This window comes from Lissotriton vulgaris, chromosome 6, assembly GCF_964263255.1.
Source record: "Lissotriton vulgaris chromosome 6, aLisVul1.2, whole genome shotgun sequence".
Classification (NCBI taxonomy): Eukaryota; Metazoa; Chordata; class Amphibia; order Caudata; family Salamandridae; genus Lissotriton; species Lissotriton vulgaris.
In genome coordinates, this window is record NC_141694.1 from 95,234,208 (window position 1) to 95,259,005 (window position 24,798).

The following is a 24,798-nucleotide window of genomic DNA, read 5'->3' on the forward strand; positions in this document are numbered from 1 at the left end:
GGTGCACGGATACTCCACACCGCTAGAGTTGCTAATTAAAGAGGCAAGTTTTTATTTCTCGTTTGCTTTGATTTTCAGTTTTCAAAGGGGAAGCCATATTACAGCATCTGGTAATCCATTCATAATAACATAATCATTCATGTCAGTGTACTGGCCCTTGAAACCAAGGAACCAAAAGCTTGAAAGTTTAAGCTAACTTACATGTTGTGCTATTCTCATTAGAACATAATTGTTCTTTAAAATAGGTATCTGACAAAAAGCTTAATAAAAGCTGAGAAAGATATTTAGTCAGTACTAGTGAGGGAGCAAAGAAATAGGAATTAATCCAGCGTAAGGTAAAAACATAAGACTGAGAGTATGCTCTCCACTCGTCTCACCCCAAACATCAGTTAACTACTATGATCTCACAAACAACGCCACTACATTTGTCCTCATGTTCTCTCATTTGACCCTTCCTAAGCCTCCTTTTTCTACTGACTCATTCTCCCTAATTCCTTTCTACAGGCTCTTCCGTCCTCCATATCTCCTTTATTCATCCCAGACTTCAATATACTCCTATGATCTCCAAATTAACACTTCTGGTTTTCTTCCCTCTTCTATCCTTCCATTACTCTATTCAATCCAACTAACAGGCTGACATGTCCCCTGCTCAAATTAACTCGTACCTCCCTATATTAATACTATACTAATAATCCCTATACTCATCCTTTTGGGTTCCAGAGTAGCGTGCTACTTATCAAAAAGCGCTTTGACGCCTCGTCAGGGGTTGTAAGTGCTATAGAAATACAATTACAATACACAAACCATACATAGTCATTGTGCAAGGGCAGGCGCTAGTGAGCTTACTTACACAAAGAACATAAGTAGAACACAAAAGCAACGCAGCGGGCCGACCGTGGCCGGCACCAGGAACCCTGGATCTCTGGAACTCCGGAACTCCGCTGATACATCTACGCCGCCCTCTACGCACTCAACCCCAGAGGACACGACTGCCAAAGAGCAACACCCAACACCACCCAAGGACAGTCCTGCAGACATCGCGGAAGATCCTTCACCATCAACTGCACCCCCAAGACCACCGAAAATTTGCCGGACGCCCGCACCACTGGAGCCCTGACATGCATCCTTCTCAACATACACTCTCTACACAGACACGCCTTAGAGATCTGGGACCTGCTCGACACCCTCTCGCCTGACGTCGCCTTCCTCACCAAAACCTGGACTAACGCCACCTCTGGCCCGGACATCGCCACCTCCATCCCCGACGGGTACAAGATCCAGAGAAGGGACCGCCCCCACTGCCCTGGAGGAGGACTCTTCATCGCTCACAAGACCTCCCTTCGACTCTCCACCTCCAACATGAGCGACCCCCACTCCAGCACAGAACACCTCCACTTCCGGATCCAGGCCAACCCAGGACCGTGCTACTGGGCACCCTCACCTACAACCCCCCAGTCCGCGCACCCAGTCCGCAACCACAATTGCCAACCTTGTCGCACCCCACCCCATCACATCCATGGACTAAATTCTACTTGGAAACATTCATTTCCACCTTGACAACCGCAGAAATCCTGACTCCATCACCCTCCTCTCCAATCTCTCCAACCATGGACTGAAGCAGCTCATCACCACCCCCACCACAGAGCAGGACACACCCTCAACCCCATCATTGCAGGAGGGACGAAGATCCAGTTCAGCCATACTTCACAGGCCCCCTGCACGGACCACCACTGCGTACACTTCACCTTCAACACTTTCACCACCACTCACCATGACCCGCCAGATCAACTCCATCGCCTCCACCAGCTTCAAACTGTCCAGAACGCTGCAGCCAGACTCGTCCTCGGAACACCATGACATGAACCCAACACCTATGTGACCTCCACTGGCTCCCCGTCGAGAAGAGAGTAACTTTCAAACTGCTCACCTGCGCCTACAAATCACTCCACAACATCGGACCCAAATACCTCAAAGCGGGAGTATCCTTCCACGTACCCAAGAGGAACCTTTGCTCTGCAGACCTCGCCCTCGCAGAAATCCCCCGCATTCACCAGAACCAGAGCTGGCGGAAGTGCTTTCTCCTACATCGCAGCCAAAGCCTGGAACAAGCTCCCTGTCAACGTCAACATCAGATGCTCCCCCAACCTCCACACCTTCAGGAAGAACCTTAAGACCTTGCTCTTCGACTGAACCAGAGCTGCCCCCCCCCCTGTGCTTTGAGACCCTCCTGGGTAAGTAGCACGCTTTATAAACCCCCTGATTGATTGATTGAAGCTTCATTTCTGTGTTCGCCAACCCCTTCAGAACAGCTGCAGCTCTGCAACATTCCTTTACACACAAGTGAAGTTCAACATAGGTAGCAGCCGGAAAAGTTGTCTTTTTATATATTCTTCAGGCTTCTCCCTGCAGAAACTGCACAGGTGCAGCAAAGACAGAAGTAAGACTTGCTTCTCACTTTGGAGAGTTTTGTGATTGACTGCAGCCATGCCCATTCTACCTTGCATCCAAGTACAGCATCACAATTGTGCACATATATGCAGAGGCAGCACAGTATAAAATAAATGTGTGCACACGCATTACCTTTATACCTCTCTGAGTCCTCGTCTGTCTTTCCCCCTCTACCTTTTTCTGCACATCTAGGACAACCAGTAGCAATTCACAGGTTCACTCATGTACAAAGCTAGTAATGCAAGCTTCACTCTGTAAGAGAGTACCAGTATAGTGTGGATTGCAGTGAGGCAACGTTCAATTACAGAGGACACTGCTGTAGTGTAGACAGCAGTAATGCAAGCTTTTCTCAAATAAACACAACTGGTGTATAATGCAATGCTATCTTCTGGATGACACATATACATGGTTGTGTTAAGTTCAGACAAATATTTTTTGTATGTTCCTACAGTATTGGCAAACTGTGGGCTATCTCTGAATCATTGTTGCAAGTTCTTTACACCATCTCCTTCACTATGTGTCCAATTCTGACTCGTAGTGTTCTGATGGATACTTCTACCTGCAGGATTCTCAATTGTTAAATATCGACAGGCACCAGACTGGCTCCGGAAACTTTTTATAGCTCTCCTACCCTAAAGGGGGCTCCGACCTCAACCATGGAAACTATGCAGGACTGATTTCACCTGAGAAATATATCGCCCACCCCAGCACACTGGCGCCTTTTTTCTCCTCCCCTCAATGCAAATTTGGTGTGTTTTTCAGCTTTGTTTCACATTTCTTCTGTGCATCCTGTAGGGATGCCCTTTCCAAATAAATAAGGCTTTAAACCCTGTTGCACTTGCAGCGCCCATTTGTGACCCCCAAGAGATCTGTCTGTAGTGCTTTGGTCGAAGCAGCCTCCTGTAACCCAGGGCCATCAAGGATTGTAAGGTCCAATGTTTTATGGCCTGTGACAAGCGGCATGCTCTCGTTCCTCTCCTCCATCATCATTGTCCAAAGAGAAGAAGAGAAATCACAATGACTACTCACCTTGATGCCTTTCAAAGTCAAGAGTTAGGTCACCTCAATTCCTCCTGTGGATACTTTGTTGGAGCTTGTAGACATCACTCGGCCCAAGGCGCCTTCTTTGGTGGCACAGCCTACTCTGGCACACAGTGTGGCTTTTTTGTTGGACCATACGCCATCTGGCTCAATTTCTCAGTGCCATGTTGACAGTGTTAAGACAGGCTGTGTTCTCATGGGTCAGTGTGTAACTCCATTCAGGTTTCTGCTGGTGGGTCTGCCCTCTGCACCCCTTGACCACAGGGTTACCCTTCAGGAAATGCCTCTGGCGCTGACTGGATTCCTTCCAGCTCCAGGTCCTCTGCCAGAGACACTTACTACACTGATGGCTGCCCCGGTGCCACCATCATTGTCACTGGCACCTTTTCCTCTACAGGAACATCATAGAAGTAAAGCTATTCGGTTCAAAGAGAGGTCCAGAGAGTGCCAGAAAGCAAAGGAGCCAGAACTGCTATGACACAAGCTATGGAAGACTTCTTCCTGAGTTCGGCTGTCAGCTTCTCCATTAGATCTATGAATGTAAAGTGCGCGCTCACCAGATATACACATTCTTTATGGTAGATGGCGAACTTGTTGTTTCCAAGTCTTCTGTACCATCTAAAGGACAACTTTGCTCAATTAGTAAGGGATGGCCTCGATACTTTGCATCTAATTATCAAAACGGGGCCGGACACGCTGCATTCCTTGTTTAGGGCCATGGGTTCCTTTATAACCCTTGGCCTAGATCCACATTGTTCTCTGTAGATGTACCGCTGGGCCTCATGGCTATACCATTAGACGGGCTTGTTCTGAGAAGGGACATGGCTGACTGCCTAGGATAGGTAGGGCCACTACCTGGTCCCCAAGTCTCAACCCCAGGCCCATTTTTGGAAGCTTTGGCTCTTTTAAAAAAGCTGCTTCTTTCATCTTTTAGCAGCACTAGCCCTCTCAACTGGTCCATCAACTGCTGTGCCTATACAGAGACAAAGGGAAGGGTTGACAAGTCCAGCAGCCCTCTGACTTCTTCTCATAGATTTAGTCGTGAGAAGTGATGACCACCATCAGTACTCCAGGATTTTATTGTTGACCACTCCTTTGGACCCCCGCTTGGATCAGGTGTTAGTGAAATATGTCAATAGATGAGGAATCTGCAGGTAGAAGTATTCATCTGAAGAAAAAGTTACTTACCATTGGTAATAATCTTTGTGATGGATACACTACCTACAGATTCCTCACTGATTCTGTTCACCACCCATTCTGAAGGATGGCCATAGGATACCATTTATAAAGGTTCCTTTTATCTTTCTCTAAGAGCTTGTACAAAATGTTCAGGGATCTGATGTCAGTGCACCAGGGTGGGCGCTGTTTGGCTCTGGTGATATCACCACTACACTATTTCTGGCTGTGAATTGGACTTTGTGCTCCCAGCGTAGGAGAGACATGAAAAGCTTCTGAAACCAGTCTGGCGCATGCAATATTCAACAGATAGACTGTCCTCCAAAAAGATGATTGTAAATGTGAGTAGCTTTTACTTCTGTGCAAGTGAGCGTGTGTGCTTTTGTGTAGACGGGTTAGTGACTGATAGATGGGAGATTGTGTACTGAGTATAGATGAGTTGAGTATGTTTATTGGTGAGTGTATGAATGAGGGAAATGAGGAACGGAGTGAGTATTACTGTACTTATTTGTATAAATAAAAGGGTTGGCTTTTGAAAGGGGTGGGTGAAGGGATGGATTTATGGGTGGACAAGTGGTAAATGAGTAATTTGAAAATTGGTGGATAAATGGATAAAGGGTAGATGGGTGAAGCAGTAGTAAAATAAATGAATGGCCGATCCTCAGTGCATGGTGGAAGATAAGTGGTGAATGAATAGTCAAATGTGGCTAGTTAGCGGGGTAAATGAATGGAGGATAACTAATATTGGGCAGTAAAAGCTTGCATTTTATCCAGGCTTCTTTTGTGTAGGAGAGGAGCTAAGATATATGGTGTAAGCATTGCTTGACACCAAGGTTTGCAACACATCTTCCTTGTAGTAGGGATGATAAGGTAGAATACTTGGAGTAAGGTGTACGTACTTTAAATAATCATGTTGTATTAATATTTGAAGGGTAGGGCATACTGGAGGTGCATGACAGGGCAACAAATTGACTTTTGTTCTCTTTGTCAAACTTGACACAGTTTGTATCCTTTTTCTCACACTGGGGATTCTCACACTAATTCAAATGACCAACTCTTTTGACTTCTAACCTTTGATTATCTGCGGATGTATATAGAATAATGGTGACTAAATAGCCTTGTTATTATGTTGTTGCTTTACCTGCAGCCAACTTGTTGTGTTGCGTATTCCTTAACTTCTACACGTTGTTTTATTAAGCCCATGGCAAGTTCCTGTCCTCCAGAGTATTATGAAAATGTTTTGGCTCCAGTTCTACAGTACTTCTTCTCCTCCCTTCATGCGGTAAGACATAAGATTGTGCTTTCTTTAAGCGATGGGCTCCCAGAACAAAATGACAATGGCGAGAAATCAAATCTCTGCATTGAAACAAAAAATGCCTATGTAAAATTATTTATGAAGATCAACATTTGATTCTCATTGACGCTTACCTTCGCCAATCCTCATCTGCAGCCAGATCAGTTCCAATATAGAGGCTTTAGAAGCCAAAATATGTGCACTCCTTTGTAAATGGAAAAGATAAATCAACTACAGAACAGGTTGACTTGCACAAAACATTTCCTAAATTACCTCAACCCTACCCTCACAAATAACATATTGTCTTGCTCTCAGGACTGCAACTCCTCACTATACTCTCACCCACAACTACTAGCCATCTCAAAAGATACTCATCTCTCCTCTGTCACAAACTTATGGTGCACTTCTCCATCTGATCTTGTCAATTTGCCTCTTACTTCCCTTTAGATTTCAGCGTTTAGGAGCAACCTAGCAAAAATAAAATCAACTTAAACTGAGTATACCTCACCAAGGTAAATATGAGAGTCTGGAAATTAAAGAAACCGTAGAGCATTTGCTGAAGGAAGTAGCAGAATTCAAAATGATGGCCAAACTTTGTACTGGGAAGGCATAGTAACTGGAGAGCAGGACTGAAGGGAGGACCAAACAAACAATCTCCACCGTCTGGGTTTCCGTGAATGAACAGAAGTCCCCTCCAGAAGATGTTCCTGGAGCCATGGATCCCAGAGGTCCTGCAGTCGTAGGGACTATCAAACTTCCTGCCCGTTAAAAGAGCACACTGGGCGGTGGCCCCGAGTATGCCACTCAGGGGTATACTAAGAAAATTATAGGCAGAATGTTCAATGATGGAAACAGAGCCATGGTCTGAAAACACACCAGCCAGAAGAGCCCCATACTTTGAAGGGCAAGTGATAAGAATATTCCCAGATCTTTCAAGCATCAAATCAAAAGGTAAAGGTGATAGGCATAAAATGCACGGTACTGCATCTAGCTAGTCATCAAGTCATATATAACAAATGTTTCCACTTCTGAAACACCCTGCATGAGGTGCAGGAATGGCCTCATACAGGAGAGGAGGTGAGGACTGCTGGGAAATCAGGAACACAGTGGAGAACACAAAGGCGATCTTCGACCACATTGGTGAAGCCTGCATCAAGGGGTGGCCAGGACTCAATAAGACCATTAATGCAGAGTTGGAAGTTTGTGGTCAGGGAAGGCAGCATGCTGGCAGTGACTAGTGTACAAGTTGCAGATGTGGGATTTAAATGAACTTCTTTAGATTTTATGATTTCTAAGCCATTATTGTCCCCACTTAATTAGGTGTCTGAAGTTAAGGTGAATTCCACTTTACTTTATTTTGGTAGTGTCTGAACAGATTTCCTCTTTTTAGTTGACATACTTTCCTTTGGTTTGCTCACACAGTTTATTTTCCTTTACTCTCTTGCTTTTTTTTTTTTAAAGAAAATCGCAATTACCTTGGTTATCAAGTTGCCCAAGAGTACCTGGATATCTTTCTTAAGTATTTCCCCATTTTACACCCCAACATTTTGTAAGCTAGGTAACTGGTAAAGTAACTGCCAGGATGCTGGGCTGTAAGTACTGATTACCGCTTAGTAGCTCATGTGTGTGGAGATGGTACTCCAAATCCACTTGTGCTAGGTTCCCTTCAGAGAAGGGAATGCTGGTGGTCATCACTGAGTGCAGGAGCCGTCTGGACTGTGCGGGCACAGAGGATGCGCTAAATTGCAGCACCCTGGTAACAACCTACGATTCCACGAAGACTACACACTTTTGTAAGTTCTAGACAAATGAAAGTCATCTTGGATTGTCAGGTGTAACACCCTTTGTGGTTTGCTAGGCAATTGTGTTACAAAATGACTCTACACCGGCGATTCTCTGACGGACGGGCAGGTACCAGGCACTAAAGGGGATGAGCGACTATACTCTCACAAATAGCCACAGTGAGCGCCGATGAGGCCCTCCACTTCTAATCTGGGGGTTGGGCTAAGGAACATGGAGTACACATTCCTACTAGCGCTGAGACGCATCAATACCTGATTATAGGTAACACAGGTATAAAGGGTTCCTGTTTTTCCCTGATCACTCTCTCCTCTATATATATTGTTTTCAACTTTTGTTCCTGACGAAGCGCCCCTAGATCCCTTATGGACCATCACGATGCGCGAAACATGTTGACCTCATTCCTTTCCACACACCCACACGGATACTGAGAGCAACAGGAGTACATTTATCCCTCCCTACACATTTGTTTGCAAGAGGAGCTCCTCATCTGACCCATTTTTTTAACCTTATCATCCGGACATCCGAATAAAACTAGGTTCCGGGTACCGCTTGGTAATTTTAAATCGCCCATTCACTCACTCTCCCCGGCCCACACACCTGCATGCACAACTGCGGTGTCTCCTTAAAAGATCTCCGATAAAGAGCTCTCTCACAGGACCCGTGGGGGACAGCAGCAGAACCCCCACGAGGAGCAACGCCCGATGATGTAGCATGACACTTGCAAGGGTGTGTGAGGGCACTACATCCAAAAGGAGGAATTCCCCCTCACTCTAGACATCCCAATTCCATTAGAGATAGACAACTCTTACTCCTATGTGCATACCAGAATAGGTTGCATTCCCCTTTTTTTCTTGAGGAACAGCTACCCCTTAGTGTATATCACAAAATGACTCTAGCCAGGCCCCCACTTCATGGATTTCGCTATGCTTGCAAAGACCCATCACTTTCCGAAAGATTCATTGGAATGGACAACTGTATTACGGAGAAGCATCATGAAAGTCATATTGTGATAAAAACACATTTAGAATTATTATGTAGGACATTTTTCTTTAATGTTGAAATTGGGGTTTTATATCCTACTAAGATTACCCTGCAAACAAACAAGAACAACTCTTAGAGTGGATTAATGCCTATGAATTAATGAATTTCCTGTACAAGGTATTACACTTCTAGTGAGCACATACAATTGGTAAGATTAGGAAACTACAGGATGTCAACAGTATTGGGTATTTTGCAGTTCTACAAAAGTCAAGTAGAAACAAAAACTTAACTTATGCAAGAGGGTGTATAGTGACGAAGTGTGAGGTAGTTATCAAAACATAAGAAGACATACAAGTACACATGTATATTTAAGATACTTATTTCTCGTATACTGTATATTCAGAAATGAACGGTTCACTATCGAACTACAGAGAGTAGGCTAAACAGAAAGGGTGCTCAGATAAATCTATTCACAATCATAAGTTGCTTAAGATATCCCTTTGTCTTGTAGAGATCCAGAACATCTAGCAGACCTCTACGACCAGCCAAAGTGACGAGTGGTGTAGTCCTAAGTCTAGGTTTTCTCTTTAATCCCATTCCCCGCTTCTTCTAATGTGTATTCCTGTGCATGTGGTCTCTGGTAGGGTTGTGACAGTTGGAATGCTTTCATTGGATTGTGTGCATAACATTAGTGCAACCTGCCAGTATCAAATAGATGCCTTTCTTCCTTAGAACTCATCCATCTTAGGAATTTTTTTAATATCCTATCACCATTAATTATCAGAATTTGGCTACAGCATAGCTGATCATTCTTGCAAAGCACTTGACACCTAACCCACCAGCGATGTTCTTCTTTTATATATGGCAGTACGATCTTGATAAGCTGCTAGAATCAATAAAAAGTCTGATCAGCGGAAGTTTTCCAGTCATAAAAAATCATAGGAGAACCCTGGAATATGTTCAGTTTGACTATCCTCCAGTTGCTCCTTTGCGGCATATATGCATTATGCACCGGGCACGTCCAAATTTCGATCCACAATAATATTGGCTGTTCTGTAAATGTTTCGGCTAACCTGACTCCAATGGCATACGGACGGTCGCGCTGATTCATTGAGCGCCGACCGACAGCGTGATCAATCACTTTCGGCTGGCTGCAATGCAGATCCGGCCACCAGTTAATTAACGGAGCAAGGCCAATCCACAGGGCCAAAGAACACTGTTTCTGCGGCAACGAGCACGGCCCACCTACAAAAGACATGAATTACCGCCTGGCCCATTAGCGATGACACCAACTTACCGGTGACTCACCAAGCTGCCTTATACCAAGTTACCTCTAACCAACCCATTCTACTTAATCTTTAGGACTCATAATCTCTGGGATCCTTCTAAGCACTTTCCTAATTCAGACACCTAGTCCTGATGATGATCCTAATTTCTCTGGATCGAAACGCCGTCGACCCAACAGCCTGACTAACAGGCGCACTCTTCCTTAGTGGCTTGAGACCTGAATCAAAATTAACTGTGCCCACTGTGATATCACAATGTCACATGCGCCGTTCTAGCCACCCACTGTAAATAGCTTGCACCACTTGCACAGTGCGCCGACTACGCTGTTTCCTTTCACTTGCGTCGCCACCTGCACTATTTATTCACGTTTGTTGCACCAAGTCCCATGTGGTTGTCATTACTTTCGATGCAGTGCTGTTTTTCTAACTGTATCCGACCTTGAAATGAATGTTTCCACATAAAGCTGAATAAGTACCTTTTGACAAAAATGAGTTATCTCCTTCTTGTCCACCCAAGTAATGCTATGTGCATGCTATGAATAATTGTCTATTGACTTTTACCTTTCAGGACATTGTTTTCCAATTGCACCTTATCGACCCAGTCCTGACTTGGTCTATGGGTTATACTCCTGTCTTGTTTGAAAAACGTCTTTTATATATGGCAGTACGATCTTGGTAAGCTGCTGGAATCAATAAAAGGTCTGATCAGCGTAAGTTTTCCAGTCATAAAAAATCATAGGAGAACCCTGGAATATGTTCAGTTTGACTATCCTCCAGTTGCTTCTTTGCGGCATATATGCATTATGCACCGGGCACGTCCAAATTTCGATCCACAATAATATTGGCTGTTCTGTAAATGTTTCGGCTATACTGTCAAAAGCAATATCTAACTGCATTTGTAACAGAGAAGTAGTGTTAGGAAGCTCAAGTAACAACTTCACAAAATAATTCTCTATTACAGACAGCTTTTATGTAGCATCATCTCCAGTAAATTGACTACTTAGACGTTATTTGATAGTGCAAGTAAAATCTTAGGGCCCTACTATTGTTTCAAAAAATATATACATTGCACTGTACTCTCACCTGCCTCAAAGAAGACTATTGAAAGTAGAATCCAGGAAGACTTTGCTGTTTCCAGTGAAGCATGAGTGAGTGAGATTGTAGTCCACTGGGAGACCTGCCTCTTCCTTTTGAGTAGAGATATTGCACTGTAAGTGGAAGAATTTGCTGCATTCACAGTAAAAATTAAGGCTGCACTGCCCTCTCACCTGTCTCATTAAGAAGAGGTCATGTAAGCATTGAGGAAGAACTTTTCTATTCCCATGATGGTCCTTGAGTGGGTGTGGAAATGTAAGTACATCAACTGGAAATGGCTATCTAACATATTTGCATCACCTACCAAGAGAGCCACCTCATCTGCCTCACAAGCATATAGCACCGTAACTTCCAGCGTTTGTGCCACTGATGCACCAGCCCAGAAATGTCTATGACAAGAAAAAAGAATCAGGGGCCAGGACCCCTGTTCAATTTTTCTTGTTGCTCCTTTGCAATCCTCACAACTTAATATGTAGTATGCACTGAACTTCGTAAGTTGCAATATCATACTATATTTAAATCAGTCAAAAAACTAAGGTGAACTATAATTCACTCAATTGAGCAAACACAAAATGGACACACTCGGAAGGATTATGTTACTTACCTTGTAAGCATCTGTTCTTGGCATGTATTGCTGTAGATTCACATGCTTAGCATAAGTCCGCCCGCTTGTGTTGGGCTCGGATGATTACAAGTTGTTTTTGTTCGAATACGTTTTTCGAGTCACGCCGCTGTGTGACTCCTCCTGTTGGCTGATACTGTGCATGGGCACAGACTCCATTGTTAGATTGTTTTGCCACAGGCAGGTGAGAATGGAGTTAGAGCAAGTATTAGTAATGTCATGTCCATGCTAGTGATGTGATGTAAGGTAAAATAAAGCAGAAAACACTGACCTACAGGGGCAACCGGGGAGGAGTGTGGCTGCATGTGAACCTACAGCACTACATGCCAGAATAGATGCTTACAGGGTAAGTAACAATCCATTTGAGACATGTGTGGATGTAGATACACAAGCTTTGCACAGATTGTAATGCAGTCACTCTCCCAAAGCGGTAGCGAGCCATTAAAGGTTGCAGTTGTTTGAAAAAGAGTACGAAGTATTGCTTGTTCAACATTGGGTTGTTGGTGTGCTGAGACGTCCACACAGTAATGTTTTGTGAAGGTGTGTGGTGTGAACCATTCAGTAATAGGAATATTCTCTAAGAATGCCATAGAGGCTACTATTTTACGAGTTGAATGAACCCCGTAACAAATTTAAATACATTTGACTACCCACCAGGAAATTACATTTTTTGAAATTGAGTTTCCAGTGTGAGGAGGTGAGAAAGGAACAAATAATTGCTTAGTTTTCCTAAATGTTTTTGTTCTGTCAATATGATACTTCAAAGCTCTTTTAACGTCAAGAGTATGGAGAGCTCTTTCTGCAACAGAACCAGGTTGCGGAAAGAAGACAGGTAATTCGATTAATTGATTGGGACAGAAAGGAGAGCCCTGAATATGTTCGCTAAGGCAAACTATGCCAATTGTGATTTCAAGAATTATTAAATTGCACACAATAATGTAAAGCTATAACAGATTAATATTCGGGGTCTCTTACTTCAAAATCTTGTAGAAGAGCTACAAAAAGGAAGAAGAAACTTGGGGTTTGTTCTGAGCATTGCCTTGTATCCGGGGGAGTTGGAAGAATGGCTTTTCTGAAGTTAGTGCCTGGAGCTCACTGACACATCTGAGTGAAATGATAGCTATTAAAAATACTACCTTCCAAGATAAGTATTGAAGTTGGCAATCATGCAGTGGCTCAAATGGAGACCCCATAAGCCTTGTTAGTACAATGTTCAGATTCCAAGCTGGCGCTGGTGGAAGTGTAGGGGGAATTATCCTTTTAAGTACCTCCATGAATGCTTTAATTACTGGTATTTTAAATAAAGATATATGTTGCCTATTTTGGAGATAGGCTGCAATGGCAGCCAGTTGTAAATGCATTGAAGGCAATGCTAAACCTGATGTTTGAAGATGCAACAGGTAACAAATTATAGACTGTATTTGGTACTTATGTTTCTAAAGAGTTTACCTTTTGAGTTTGCCAGTACAGCACAAATCGGTTCCATTTGGCAGCGCAGTATTTACAAGTTGTAGGTCTATGTACTTCTTTAAGAATATCCATACATTCTTGTGTAAGATTTAGGTATCCAAATTCTATGTCCTAATGAACCACATGGCCAGATAAATTTCCTTGGGATTGGGATGTCTGATTTCACCATCGTTCTGTGTGAGAAGGTCCGGCTTGAGGGGAAGTTGTGAGAGTTCTAGTAGGGTGGTGAACCACGTTTGACGAGCCCAAATTAGAGATATGAGAATTAGTGTGAGGAGGTCTGCCTCGGCTTTCTACCTACAGATGGAAATAGTAGGAGAGGTGGAAAAGTGTAGGCAAATATCCCTGACCAGTTTATTTAAAGATTATTGCTCAAGCACAGTGGGTGTGGGAACTTGGATGCAAAGTTTGGGCATTTGTGAACAGGTCTATTTGTGTAAACCCCCACTTGTGAAAGTATGGTAGGAGAAGTCTGGGGAGGAGTTCCCATTTGTGGACTTGGTGCGGTGTCCTGCTGAGAAGGTCTGCAACTTGATTGCTTGTCCCTGGAACATGTTCTGCTAGGAGATGAATGTTGTGATTTATTGCTAAGTGCCATATGGTCTGAGCTAGGCACGATACTTGTAAAGAGTAAATCCCCCCTTGTTTCTGTAGATAGTACATGTTTGTCTTATTGTTATGTTATGTTATATTTAATTTGTACAGCGCATGGCTACTCAAGAGTGTCCCGGCGCTTGCTCAAGAAAAAAAGCTGCACACAGATCAGAAGCTAAAAAGCAGCGTTTTTAGTTTTTTCTTAAAAAGCAATGGATCCTGGATGCCCCGGAGTGCCAAGGGCAACATGTTTCAGGCCAGATCGGCTTTCCGAACAAAAGAGCTCCCACTGAGCCTTTGGCGATTGAACCTGGGGGTCTGAATCAGTAACTTGTCCGTCCAAATTAGGAAAAACCTTGTTTTCTAAGTGTGGTGGGATGCTTTCAATGACAGGTGGACAGCTTGAAGCTCAAAGTAATTTTAATGGAGACCTTGGTATTTGTAGTGAGCTACCCACCCTTTCAGTGAAGTATCCGTGGTAAGAATGCTTGGGGAACTCGTTCTAGAAACGTCTGCCCCATGGATAGGTTATGTGAGTTCCACCACTGCAGAGTGTGATGTGTGTGGCTGTCTACCAACACTAGATCATGTATATGACCCTGTGACTGGGTCCATTGACATGAGCAACATTCTTGCAGCGGTCTTATATGTAAACATGTGTGAGAGACTATTGCGATGCAAGATGCCAGCATGCCTAAAAAGCGCATTAGTGTTCTGACTGTAACATAAAGGCCAGTTTGAGACTTTTGGACTAGAGATAGAATATTTTGTATTCTGGTTGTATTTGAGTAAGCTAACCCCAATTGTGCATTGAGTATTGCCCCTAAATGCGGTTGTATTTGAAATGGTTGTAGGTGGGAATTCTACAGGCTGATGAAAAAACTCTAGTTGATGTAATAGGATGATTGTATCTGGGCATGTTGGCTGCAAAGATGAAAACTGTTTACTTATATAAGCCTTTCGTCCAGGTAAGGAAACTCATAAATGTTTTGCCTGCGCAGATGTGCTCAACAACTGGCAAGCAGTTTATGAATACTTGTGGTGCGGTTGCGACTCCGAAGGGAAGAACTTTGAATTGATTGTGCTTTCGTTGGAAGACAAACCACAGCTATTTGCGGTGTGAGGGATGGATGGGTATGTGAAAATAGACTTCTTTTAGTTCTAGTGCAGACATGAAGTCTCCCATCTGCAGAAGTGGTATCACTTCCTGAAGGGTGACCATGTGGAAGTGTTCCGATATGATGTAATGATTTAGGGGCCTAAGGTTGAGAATGGGTATAAGTAAGCAGTCCTTTTTTGGGAATAATTCAGCGCTCGGGTGCCATTGGGGAAATTAAGTGAGCTACTGCTCAGAGTCAAATGATGCAGAGCTGCCACCGGGGGTCGAACCGGGAGCCCTGCACCCCGGAGTAAGCCGCTCTGGCTGCAGTGCTACACCTTCACTGAATGAGAAAGTACATACTCCTGTTCCGTGATGTTGAAGGTAGATAAGCTCTAAGGCACCTTTGAGTAAGAGGGCTGAAATCTCCTGTTTGCAGAGAGCTTGGTGTTGTATGGACAGTTTATGCTTGCGAGGTGGTATAGTTGGAGTTGTGGCAATGAGCTCCCAACAGTAACCTTGTTGGGTAATATCCAACACCAATTGATCTGTTGTAATGTTTTTCCATGCTGTGTAAAAGTTTTGAGGACATCCCGACAGCGGTTTGTCGGGGGAAAGAATGAGTACGTCATTGTTTAGTGTTTGTATTTGCAGTAAGGGTAGTATTTCCATGACCACAGCCTCTAATTGTTGTCTCAATATGAACTTCTGTTGAAGGTTTTCAATGTGGATGCCTTTCCTTGGTTATTGTAGGAGGACTCTGTGGTGTCTGTAGATGCGGATTTGGCACGCTTTTTGGAAGTTGGTCGACGAAAGGACCCACGAAATGGGAGAGTTTGCAAGGCCCCCAGAGATTTCGTTGCCTCTGTGTCTTTTTTCATTTTTTTCAGGAGATGTGTCTACTTTCGGGTCGAACAGGTGTTCCTTGTCAAAGGGAAGGTTTAATATTTATTGCTGTAAATGTATCCATGATAGAGTGAAGGTACCTTCAAGGGATTTTAGTAAACAAAAGAATTTTAAAATAACTTAGAGAATGAAATCGTGTGGGCTTAGTAATTTCAACCCACTAGTGCTGGTTATGCAACAACAGAAATTCCATGTATTCAAAAACTGTCACCTGTTAGTAATCAGTGGAAGGAGAGAGCAAAGAGCGGATGTATATAGACACTATCATACTATTTGCCCAAACACTCAAGGGTTAACTGGGTTGCCCACTATCAATCCTCGTAACTGTATCCAAGCATACCTACGGAGGAGAAGGCTAGTATTAATGCCTCTTGCTGCAGTGTCTGTAGAATCTTAGCACACACTTAATGGAGTTATTAGTTATTAACATCCCCTTATTGCCTATTTCATACTCCTTTTTTTGCATTCCTCTGGGAGGTGTTGGACGAGTTCCTCCATTGCGTCCCAGTGGGCCCTGCCATACCGTGCCAAAAGGGCATGGCTGTTAGCAAATCACCAATGATTAGCAGATTGGGCTGCAACCCGTTTTCAGAAGGCATCAATATGTTTTGACTCTTTGTCTAGGGGGAGGTGTGTACCCAGTTGTTTGTAAGTTAGCCCTTTTCCTGACATTAGCAACTACCAAGCAGACTGGTGTTGACAGTCCTTTTATTTATAAGGTCAGATGGTGTGGACTTACATTTTTGTTAACTCTTGGAGTTATTAGTCTTGATTTGACAGTCTTTAAAAATATTGTTAGCATGACGTAACAGCAATTTGAGCATTGGCAAATATTGAGATCCTCTTTGAGCAACAGTGAGGGCTTCTATAGGTTCCTTAAGTAGGGGCACCTGATGATATGCTGCAGCCCTGGCTACTAAATCGTTATAAGCAGAAGCTTCATCTGGAGGGGATGGGTGTGCAGGATAGAGGTCCAGATCTGTATCCCCTTGTGGCTCTATGTGATAAGCTTCCCAGGGGACCCCAAGCTGTGTTCCCTCTTCTGTATTATCATTATTTTCTATTATGGATGCATTTGGTGAGAAATTACATTCTTCAGATTCGTCTGATGAAGGTGGTGGTGGTGGTGGTGGTGGTGGAGTTGGAGGCTGGGGGTGGTGTTAGTGGAATTGGATAAGAAGGGACACAAATGTGGAAAGGGCTTGTGGAAATGTCCCTTTTCTTCTTTTTGGGAGGTGGTTGTGCAGCATCAATAACCTCTTCGAAAGACAATTGTCTTTTAGAAGGTTGCGGTGTTGCCGGTTGAAGAATAATCTTTGTTCTGGGTTGTATTTGTAAAGTCTTTTGTTTCGGGTTGAGTAATTTGTGAATGGTTTCCAGAACTGGCTCAGGTGGAGTTCTCAGACTGAAGGTGTAGCATTTCAGTGCTGGAAAATATTTTGTTCTCAGCGCTGGAGTGGTCGGAGCACTGTGCCCCTTGTCCTTCAGTACCAAACCAAACGTCTTCTGCATTGATTTGAGGAAGGGCCCTGCTGTAGGCCGATGTTTTGGTGCCGAGCCTGAGAGCCGGACACCCGAGTCTGTTATTCACTGAGCACCATTGCTTTTTGAAGAGGCGACCTGCCCGTTTTATTGGTCGGGCCAATCTTTTGGGATTCGGATCGGGACAGGTTTGACGCTTCTCTTGGTACTCCAGAATGACTGGATCTTGCTCAGCCTCCAACTCCGAATCGGTTTCGTGGATAGAGAAGGCTTCCTCTTCTTCCTCTTCCTGTTCACCACATGTGTCAGGTTTGTTGTCCGCTTGCCTGAGCGGCATCTCCAGTCACCTTGCACGTCAGTCCCAGACAGTTCTCTTAGATCGGATCGATCTACAGGCTTAACAGGTATCATTTCCACCCTTTGGATAGGGTAACTAATATGCTTATGTAAACATTACATATACTCTATTCATAAATATTGCATGTACAGTAATAAATTCAAACGATGACATCTCACTCTAGTTACATGCTTTCATGTCTAGGGCATGTGCATAACTCCTGTCCCTCAATAATGGTGCTCAGCACTCTAATTTATTATGCAGCTGATCTTCCAAATGATGATGCTTCGCACCTACAGCCTTTTTTGTACTAAGTGAGGCTTGCATTCGAATAGACTTTGCATTATCCTTTTTGTTCTATTAACTTTTGAGTCCTGTTTATATTTGTACTTCTTTTATAAATAAAAACCCCAAAGGTCTATCAGTCTCTCATGTTGACTCCTGGACAACTGCTGCAGTGCTCTGAAGCATCTACTCCTTGCTCTGGAGTAGTGCAGTGTGACAAGAGGTTTGCTTCCTAATGTGGTTTTGTTTGCAACCAGAGCAATCACTTACCTAGTCGTACCTGTAATCCAAGATGGCCACTGGCATTTTGAGGATTACAGGATTACCTAATCCCATAAGACTTCAGCCTCAGCCAGCAAGACTTCAGTTATGAGCGGGGACTAGCACATTATTAAGGCAAGGGACGGAAAGGTGTAGCAAACTAGCAGCATCCAAGCAAACATAATGGCCCCAAACATTTTTGAAGCATGTCTAAGATTCCTGCGGTCCTAGGTAATACGGATCTGAGTGATCTTGTTTGTATTGTAGACGTGAACCAGACAGGTCTGAGTTCTGCCTGACAGTTTTATTTACATCATGGGCAATGGCACAATTAGGAGACATTTGTCAATCTAATACTGAGGCTTCTTGAAGCTATGTGCCCAACTAAATGTGGGGACCTCTGATTCAAAAGAATGTGTGTTTGCTATTTTTAAAATAGAATTCTGGGACTATATTTTGTCACACATTGTTTTGATATATATCGGAATTTTATGGTTATTGCCTCAAATGCTATAGTTATTTGATGATTTAAACCGTAATTCCAAAATAGATAATTTACAATGATGAGATAAGAGAGCTATCAGCTGCTTGGAAAGTATCCTCCAGCAATTTACTAGTGTGTGCATAGTATCAAACTGTTAATTGGCTCTCTCTTCACACTTCAACAAATATTGCTTTGGCTCAGATGTCACATTGGTGTCTCAAGTCAGCAGGTCAGTTTTTCAAAACTTAAAAATCAGTACTGTTACCCGCTTCCTTGTGTGATCCTGCTATGAGGGTAGCTGATATGAGGGATCTTTGGGAAATTATCCTCACTAGAAGGTTAACTTGCCGCTGGCAACATTCTGTTCGAGGCATGTGTGATGTAGAACACATGCTTTACATACTCCTGCCATCTAGTGTTGGTGCAGATGCTTGCAAGTTGTTTTTCTTCGAAGAAATCTTTTCCAGTCGCGAGGTAAGGAGAGTCCTCCTTTCGGTGATAGTGCGTATAGGCATCGACTCCATTGTTAGATTGTTTTCTTTCCACCATCGGGTTCGGACGTGTATTACTGTGCTCCGGTTCGAAACCGTTCTTCGGCTTCCCCTCGGTGCGCAATCCACTGTACCCTCAACTGTATTGTTATTGTACGTGTTTCCCTATTCTCCGCATACCTATTTGATCAAGAAACTCCATCTTCGGTGGAAAACATCTAGGGCGGCCTTCGGGCCTAACCGCGTCGGTCAAGCCTTCTGCTGATGGAACAGACTCCGTTTCAATTTTGTCCTTGGTGCCACTCCAGGTACCCTCGTACCAACCTTCATAAAGTCTGCAACTTGTGCGTCTTACCAGAGCACAAGTAACAAGATTGTAATGCTTCTCTGTCTTTCCGATTGAAAAATACTCTTTGGGCTCGACAACAAGAAATGTAATGCCAAAGCATCCAACATACATAAGAAGAGGGGGTCTTCTCTGTCCCAGAATTGGATTCCGTGCTGGAAATCAAACTGGAGTCTCGAAGACGTATCAGTGGGACAGGGTGGAGTGAGTACTAAAGCCCCTTTACCCCATAAGCTCTCTTCCACCAAACATAATGCTTCTGCATCACCTCTGCCTTTGGGCCCTGATCGGCACCAAGATGATGTTTCTGATGCCTCGTCCTCCGGCCGGACACCAAAACAAATGGTCAAGCCTTCCTGCTCGAGTTTTGGTCGAGACAGATAGCTTTCGAATCCCAAAACCTCCGCTCTGGTTCGGAACCAAAACCTTCCGTTTCGGAGCACAAGTTTGGTTCGGAGCCGAAACCTTCTGCTTCGAAGGACAAAAAGGACAAGTCTGGTACAACACCAAAACATTCAGCGCCGAAATCAAAATAAGATCTTCTGAAGCTCCCAGAACCAATCCTGGGCTGACAGCAGCACGCAAGGGGTTATACAGATACTGAACACATTTTTGCTAAAACACCTTCCAAAAGGAAAGTCAGTTCAGAGGGCACTGTTTACAAGATTCCTATCAAAAAGGAGGAGGACATAACTACAAGTCCTATTCATCCTACTTTGCCATCCCCTCCCCCATCCTCACCATTACCACAACTGCCAGATCAGTCCACTACACATAACACCTCAGGGGTCTCCTAATACACAGCCTGATTTACTGGTTGACGAGAATAATGACAACAATGGTCATTTACCAGTAGATCCATGGGATGATTATAATATTCATCCACCCATTGATAATGACCCAGATTTATACCATCCAAAGCCATCACCTCCAGATGATAATGTAGGTTATCAAGAGCTAATTTCAAGGGCAGCAGCCTATCACGGAGTTGCATTACATACGGAGTCTTTGGATGAAGACTTTTTATTTGAGACACTAGGGTCTTCACGTAGGACTAGTCCTAGTCTACCAATGTTAAAAGGAATGATGAGACATGCAGATGAGATATTTAAGGACCCAGTTTGTGCCTGCATTTTTAACACCTAGGGTTGACAAAGAATATAAACCTGCACCATCTGATCCTGTTTTTATTAAAGGACAGATACCCTTAGACTCACTGGTAGTCTCTAATTCTCGTAAGAGAGCAAACTCACAAACCTCTGCAGATGCACTGCCCCCAAAGAGTCTAAATTGATCAACGCATCTGGTAAAAGAGTTGCCTCTCAAGCCGGTAACCACTGGTGCATTGCTAACACGCAGGGCTTACTAGCTAGGTATGACAGGGCACACTGGGACAAGATGGAAGGCCTACTTCAACACCTCCCAAAAGAGCACAAACAGAAAGCGCAAGAGTCGGTTCTAGAAGGCAAACTCACATCTAATTCCTCCATTAGATGTGCTTTAGATGGAGCTGACACTGCAGCGAGGGGAGGTACCACCAGCATTCTCCTCTGTCGACATGCTGGGCTTACAATTTCAGGTTTCAAACCTGAGGTCCCGATTTATTTCAAATACCCCTTTTGACAAGCAACATCTTTTCGGAACTCAAGTAGATGAGGCCTTAGGAAGATGGAGAAAGACACACACATGGCGAAATCCATGGGAGTGCTTCAAACCCCTTCAAACAGAGGCTCCTTTCCCTGTTCATTTTATAGGGGAGGCTATAAAAGTACATGCTCAGACCCTAACTCTTACTCATATAAATTAAACACACAACCCTCTTCCTCTAGAGGTTTCTATAGAGGAAGGTATAGAGGAAACAACTTCAAAGGCAGGGGTAAGAGCACGCCAAAGTGTAACTCCCCTTCCCCTAATAAACAGTGACTCCCCTACACTTTCCCCGAACATTTGACAGCTGTCGGGTGAAGACTTCAACATTTTCTCCCCATTTGGCATTCGATTACATCAGACAAATGGGTGCTAGTTATTATCCAACATGGTTATTGTCTGGAGCTCACCAGCAATCCTCCCAATATTGCACCTTGCACTCACAAACCCTCATCAGAGCACCTGCAGCTCCTCAAACAAAAGTTACAAGCCATTTTAACAAAAGGAGCTATAGAACCAGTTTTGTACAGTACCATGGTTCAGGAGTCTACTCTCTGAACTTTCTAAACCCCAAAAAAGACGGCTCCTTAAGACCAATGTTCGAGGCATATGAGCTGCAGATTGCACACTATACATAGATTGCCACCTAATGTTGGGCCTGGATGTTTGCAGTTTGTTTTGTTGTAGAAAAGTCTTTGGAAGTCACGGGATAGGTGACTCCTCCTCTGGATGATACTGCGCATGGGCATCAGCTCCATCCCCAGATTGTTTTTTTCCGCCACCAGGCTCGGATGTGTTTCTAGCGCTCCGTGTTGAAACCGATTTCCTTCGGCGCAAATCCTCACCAACTTACAGGAAATAGGTTTCAAAATCTTTTTCCACTCAACGCTATTCTTCAACATCGAATACTTCGATTCCAGTCGTCGTCGATGGCCTTCGGGCCTAGCTAGGCCTCAACTCTAGCTCATGGAAAGGACGCCATTTAAAAAGTGTCCTCAATGTGGGTCGAAGTTTCCCCACACCGACCTTCATGAAGTGTGTAACCTGTGCCTCTCCCCGGAGCATGAGGCCAAAGACTGTTCCGCTTGTGCCTCTTTCTGCTCCAAAAAGACTATCCGGGACCGAAGAGCGAGAAGAACAATGGCTCGATCTTCCCCTTCCATTCCGGACGACATCTTTAAGGAAGGCGTCAACGTCCCAGAACAACCCGACGTCGACAGCGGTTTCGAAGAAGAAGAAGAAGTAGATTCCGAAGTCGAGGACATCACTCCAGCGCAGCAGGTCGTAAATAAGACCGTCGACCCCAACCCTTCCTCGACACACCCAAAGAAGGCCCCGGTCACACCCACGCCCTTAGGCTAGGGTGCACACCAACACTCCACTTCTACTGCCCCACCTTCGGGCCCAGCTAAGAAGCCAATTAAGCCTTCAGGCGACTCAAGCTCGAGTCAGCCTTCCCATGGTGCCCACGCCAACTTACCGGCACCGAAAAAGACAACGACACCCACTACGCCGACGTCCAAACTATCGGCGCCGACCCCACTACTCCTTCGGCACCGAAACCCAGGTCCGAACCAAGCAAAGTCGCTTTGGAGTCCAAAAAACCACCGGAACCGAAAAGACAACCGGAGCCAAAGAAACCGTCGGATCCAAAAACAATACCGGAACCGAAAAAACCATCGGAACCGAAAAAACCTTTGGAGCAGAAAAAACCTTCGGAGCAGAAAAAGACTCCTGCTTCCCCGACAAAGGACATTGTCAAAAAACCAAAACAGCCCGCTTCGGTGCCGGAACCTTCACCCGCACCAAAAGATCGAACTCCAGTAGAAGACTTATCTTACCCAGACCCTGTTTAAAAGACTCTGGCTAGAGACCCAATCACTGGACAGTTGATTTTGGCTTCAAAGAAGCGACCACTGGACAAACCAGCTCCAGCTCTGCATGCAAAGAAAAAGGAAATGGCTACCTCGCCTTTAAGACTGCCTTCCCCTTCTCCTCCACCTATGCCATCACCACATGCTCCCATACCACAGCATTCCCCAGCATCCTCTATAGTACAAGAGGATGACAACGGGGATGAAAGCTCTGATGATATGGGGGGTAACATACCTGATCCAGCCATGCCTACAGGATCACCTGACCCATGGGATGAATTTACCACCCCAGATGTCCCAAATGTCCCTCGGGATGACTTGTACCCCTCAAGGCCTTCCCCACCAGAAGACACTATAGGGTTTAACACATTAATACACAGGGCTGCACAATATCATGGTGTAGACATACATCAGACCCTGTAGAGGAAGACTTCCTAATGGATACCTTCGATAATGCACAAAGGTCCACATCCGTTTTACCAATGCTTAAGGGAGTAATTAAGCGACTGCAGTCTGACGTGAAGGTAAGCCTTGGGCTGTTCCCTTCCTAGACTTTGCGGGGATATCATAAACTCCTTGCCCCTTCTAATACGCCTCCACCTTTTCATCCTCCCAGGCTCCCTATGACGACTAAGCCCATTGTTGGCGCGTCTATGCTCTAAACGGGGTAAGCTCTTTGTCTGCACGTCTCACCTTACACGTTGTGCCGTTATTTCCCGACACTTAATAGTTGTCTCTCCCTTTAGGAGATTGTTCCCCGTCGGTAATCACGCCAACGTATTGTAGTCCAATTTGACCATTGCCCAAGTGTTCGAGAACCAACTGTTCTTCCACGGGTAAGTAACCGCCCCACAGCGCGGTTCTATCACCTTCTCCCCACTGTACCATACTGCTCAAAGATCTCCTGGTCTTTTACAGGTCACGACTGCAGCACTCACTGAGTACCGGCCGGTACCCACTGCGTGCCTCCCGCCCATCGCGGCATGTTGGAACTTGTGCGGCATGCTTTCTAGGCACTTTTTAAATCCTCTACAAGCCGCTTCTTACCAAATTATCACTGATCACTGCGTGCTTCCCGCCCATCGCGGTAACTTGCGTGGCATGTTTTCTAGGCACTTATTGAATCCTCTATGCGCCGGTCTTATCTTTCACCACTGATCACTGCGCAACCACTACCGCGGTCACCCACGCCTTGACTCAAGCCAGTCACCACGATTGTAGCACCTTCATTGGGATTATTCACTTTCACCGGAAGCCTCCATTATTGATAGTTTGTTCACATACCCACTAAGCTCATCCTTGTCCGTACTAGGTACATTGATATCGGCTTTGAAAACGATTTTGCATGAATGTTGCTGCCTCAATCAAATGGTTCTGCCAAAACTTTATATTCTCTGCAAACTACCTGTTTTTAATTAATTAATTTTTTAATTTTTAGTTCACCTAAAATTGCACGCCCAGGATATAGGCCCATAAGGCAACACTGAATGTCACAGATGTCTTATCTTAAGATCATTGACAAATGTAAACTAGTAGTGATCACTAAAATGCGTCCTCTCTTGGACAAATCTCTTTATTTTTTCCCCTTTTTCCTTTAGGCTATCATGGCTAGGAATAATTAGGCTTTATTCAGTCCTGATGATGATCCCTGTAACTGTGTAGTGGGATCGAAACGCCGTCGACAATTGCTACACCATATACTGTTTTGTGTACTAATTGCCTAAAAACTCTTTTCTACTTTCTATCCACTCTGCTAACCATGACAATTTGTAAAAG

At 44.4% G+C, this 24,798-nt stretch overlaps 1 protein-coding gene across 2 annotated transcripts in view; it reads left to right on the forward strand.

The window, feature by feature from the left end:
- LOC147706850 (exportin-5-like) overlaps positions 1-24,798 on the forward strand; it is a 2,308,032-nt gene that overhangs the window by 1,354,776 nt on the left and 928,458 nt on the right. For both annotated transcript variants that reach the window (XM_086926017.1, XM_086926018.1), the window contains exon 24: positions 5,850-5,947. In XM_086926017.1, the coding sequence (XP_086782143.1) occupies positions 5,850-5,947 (98 nt within the window). The remainder of the gene's footprint in view (positions 1-5,849; positions 5,948-24,798) is intronic.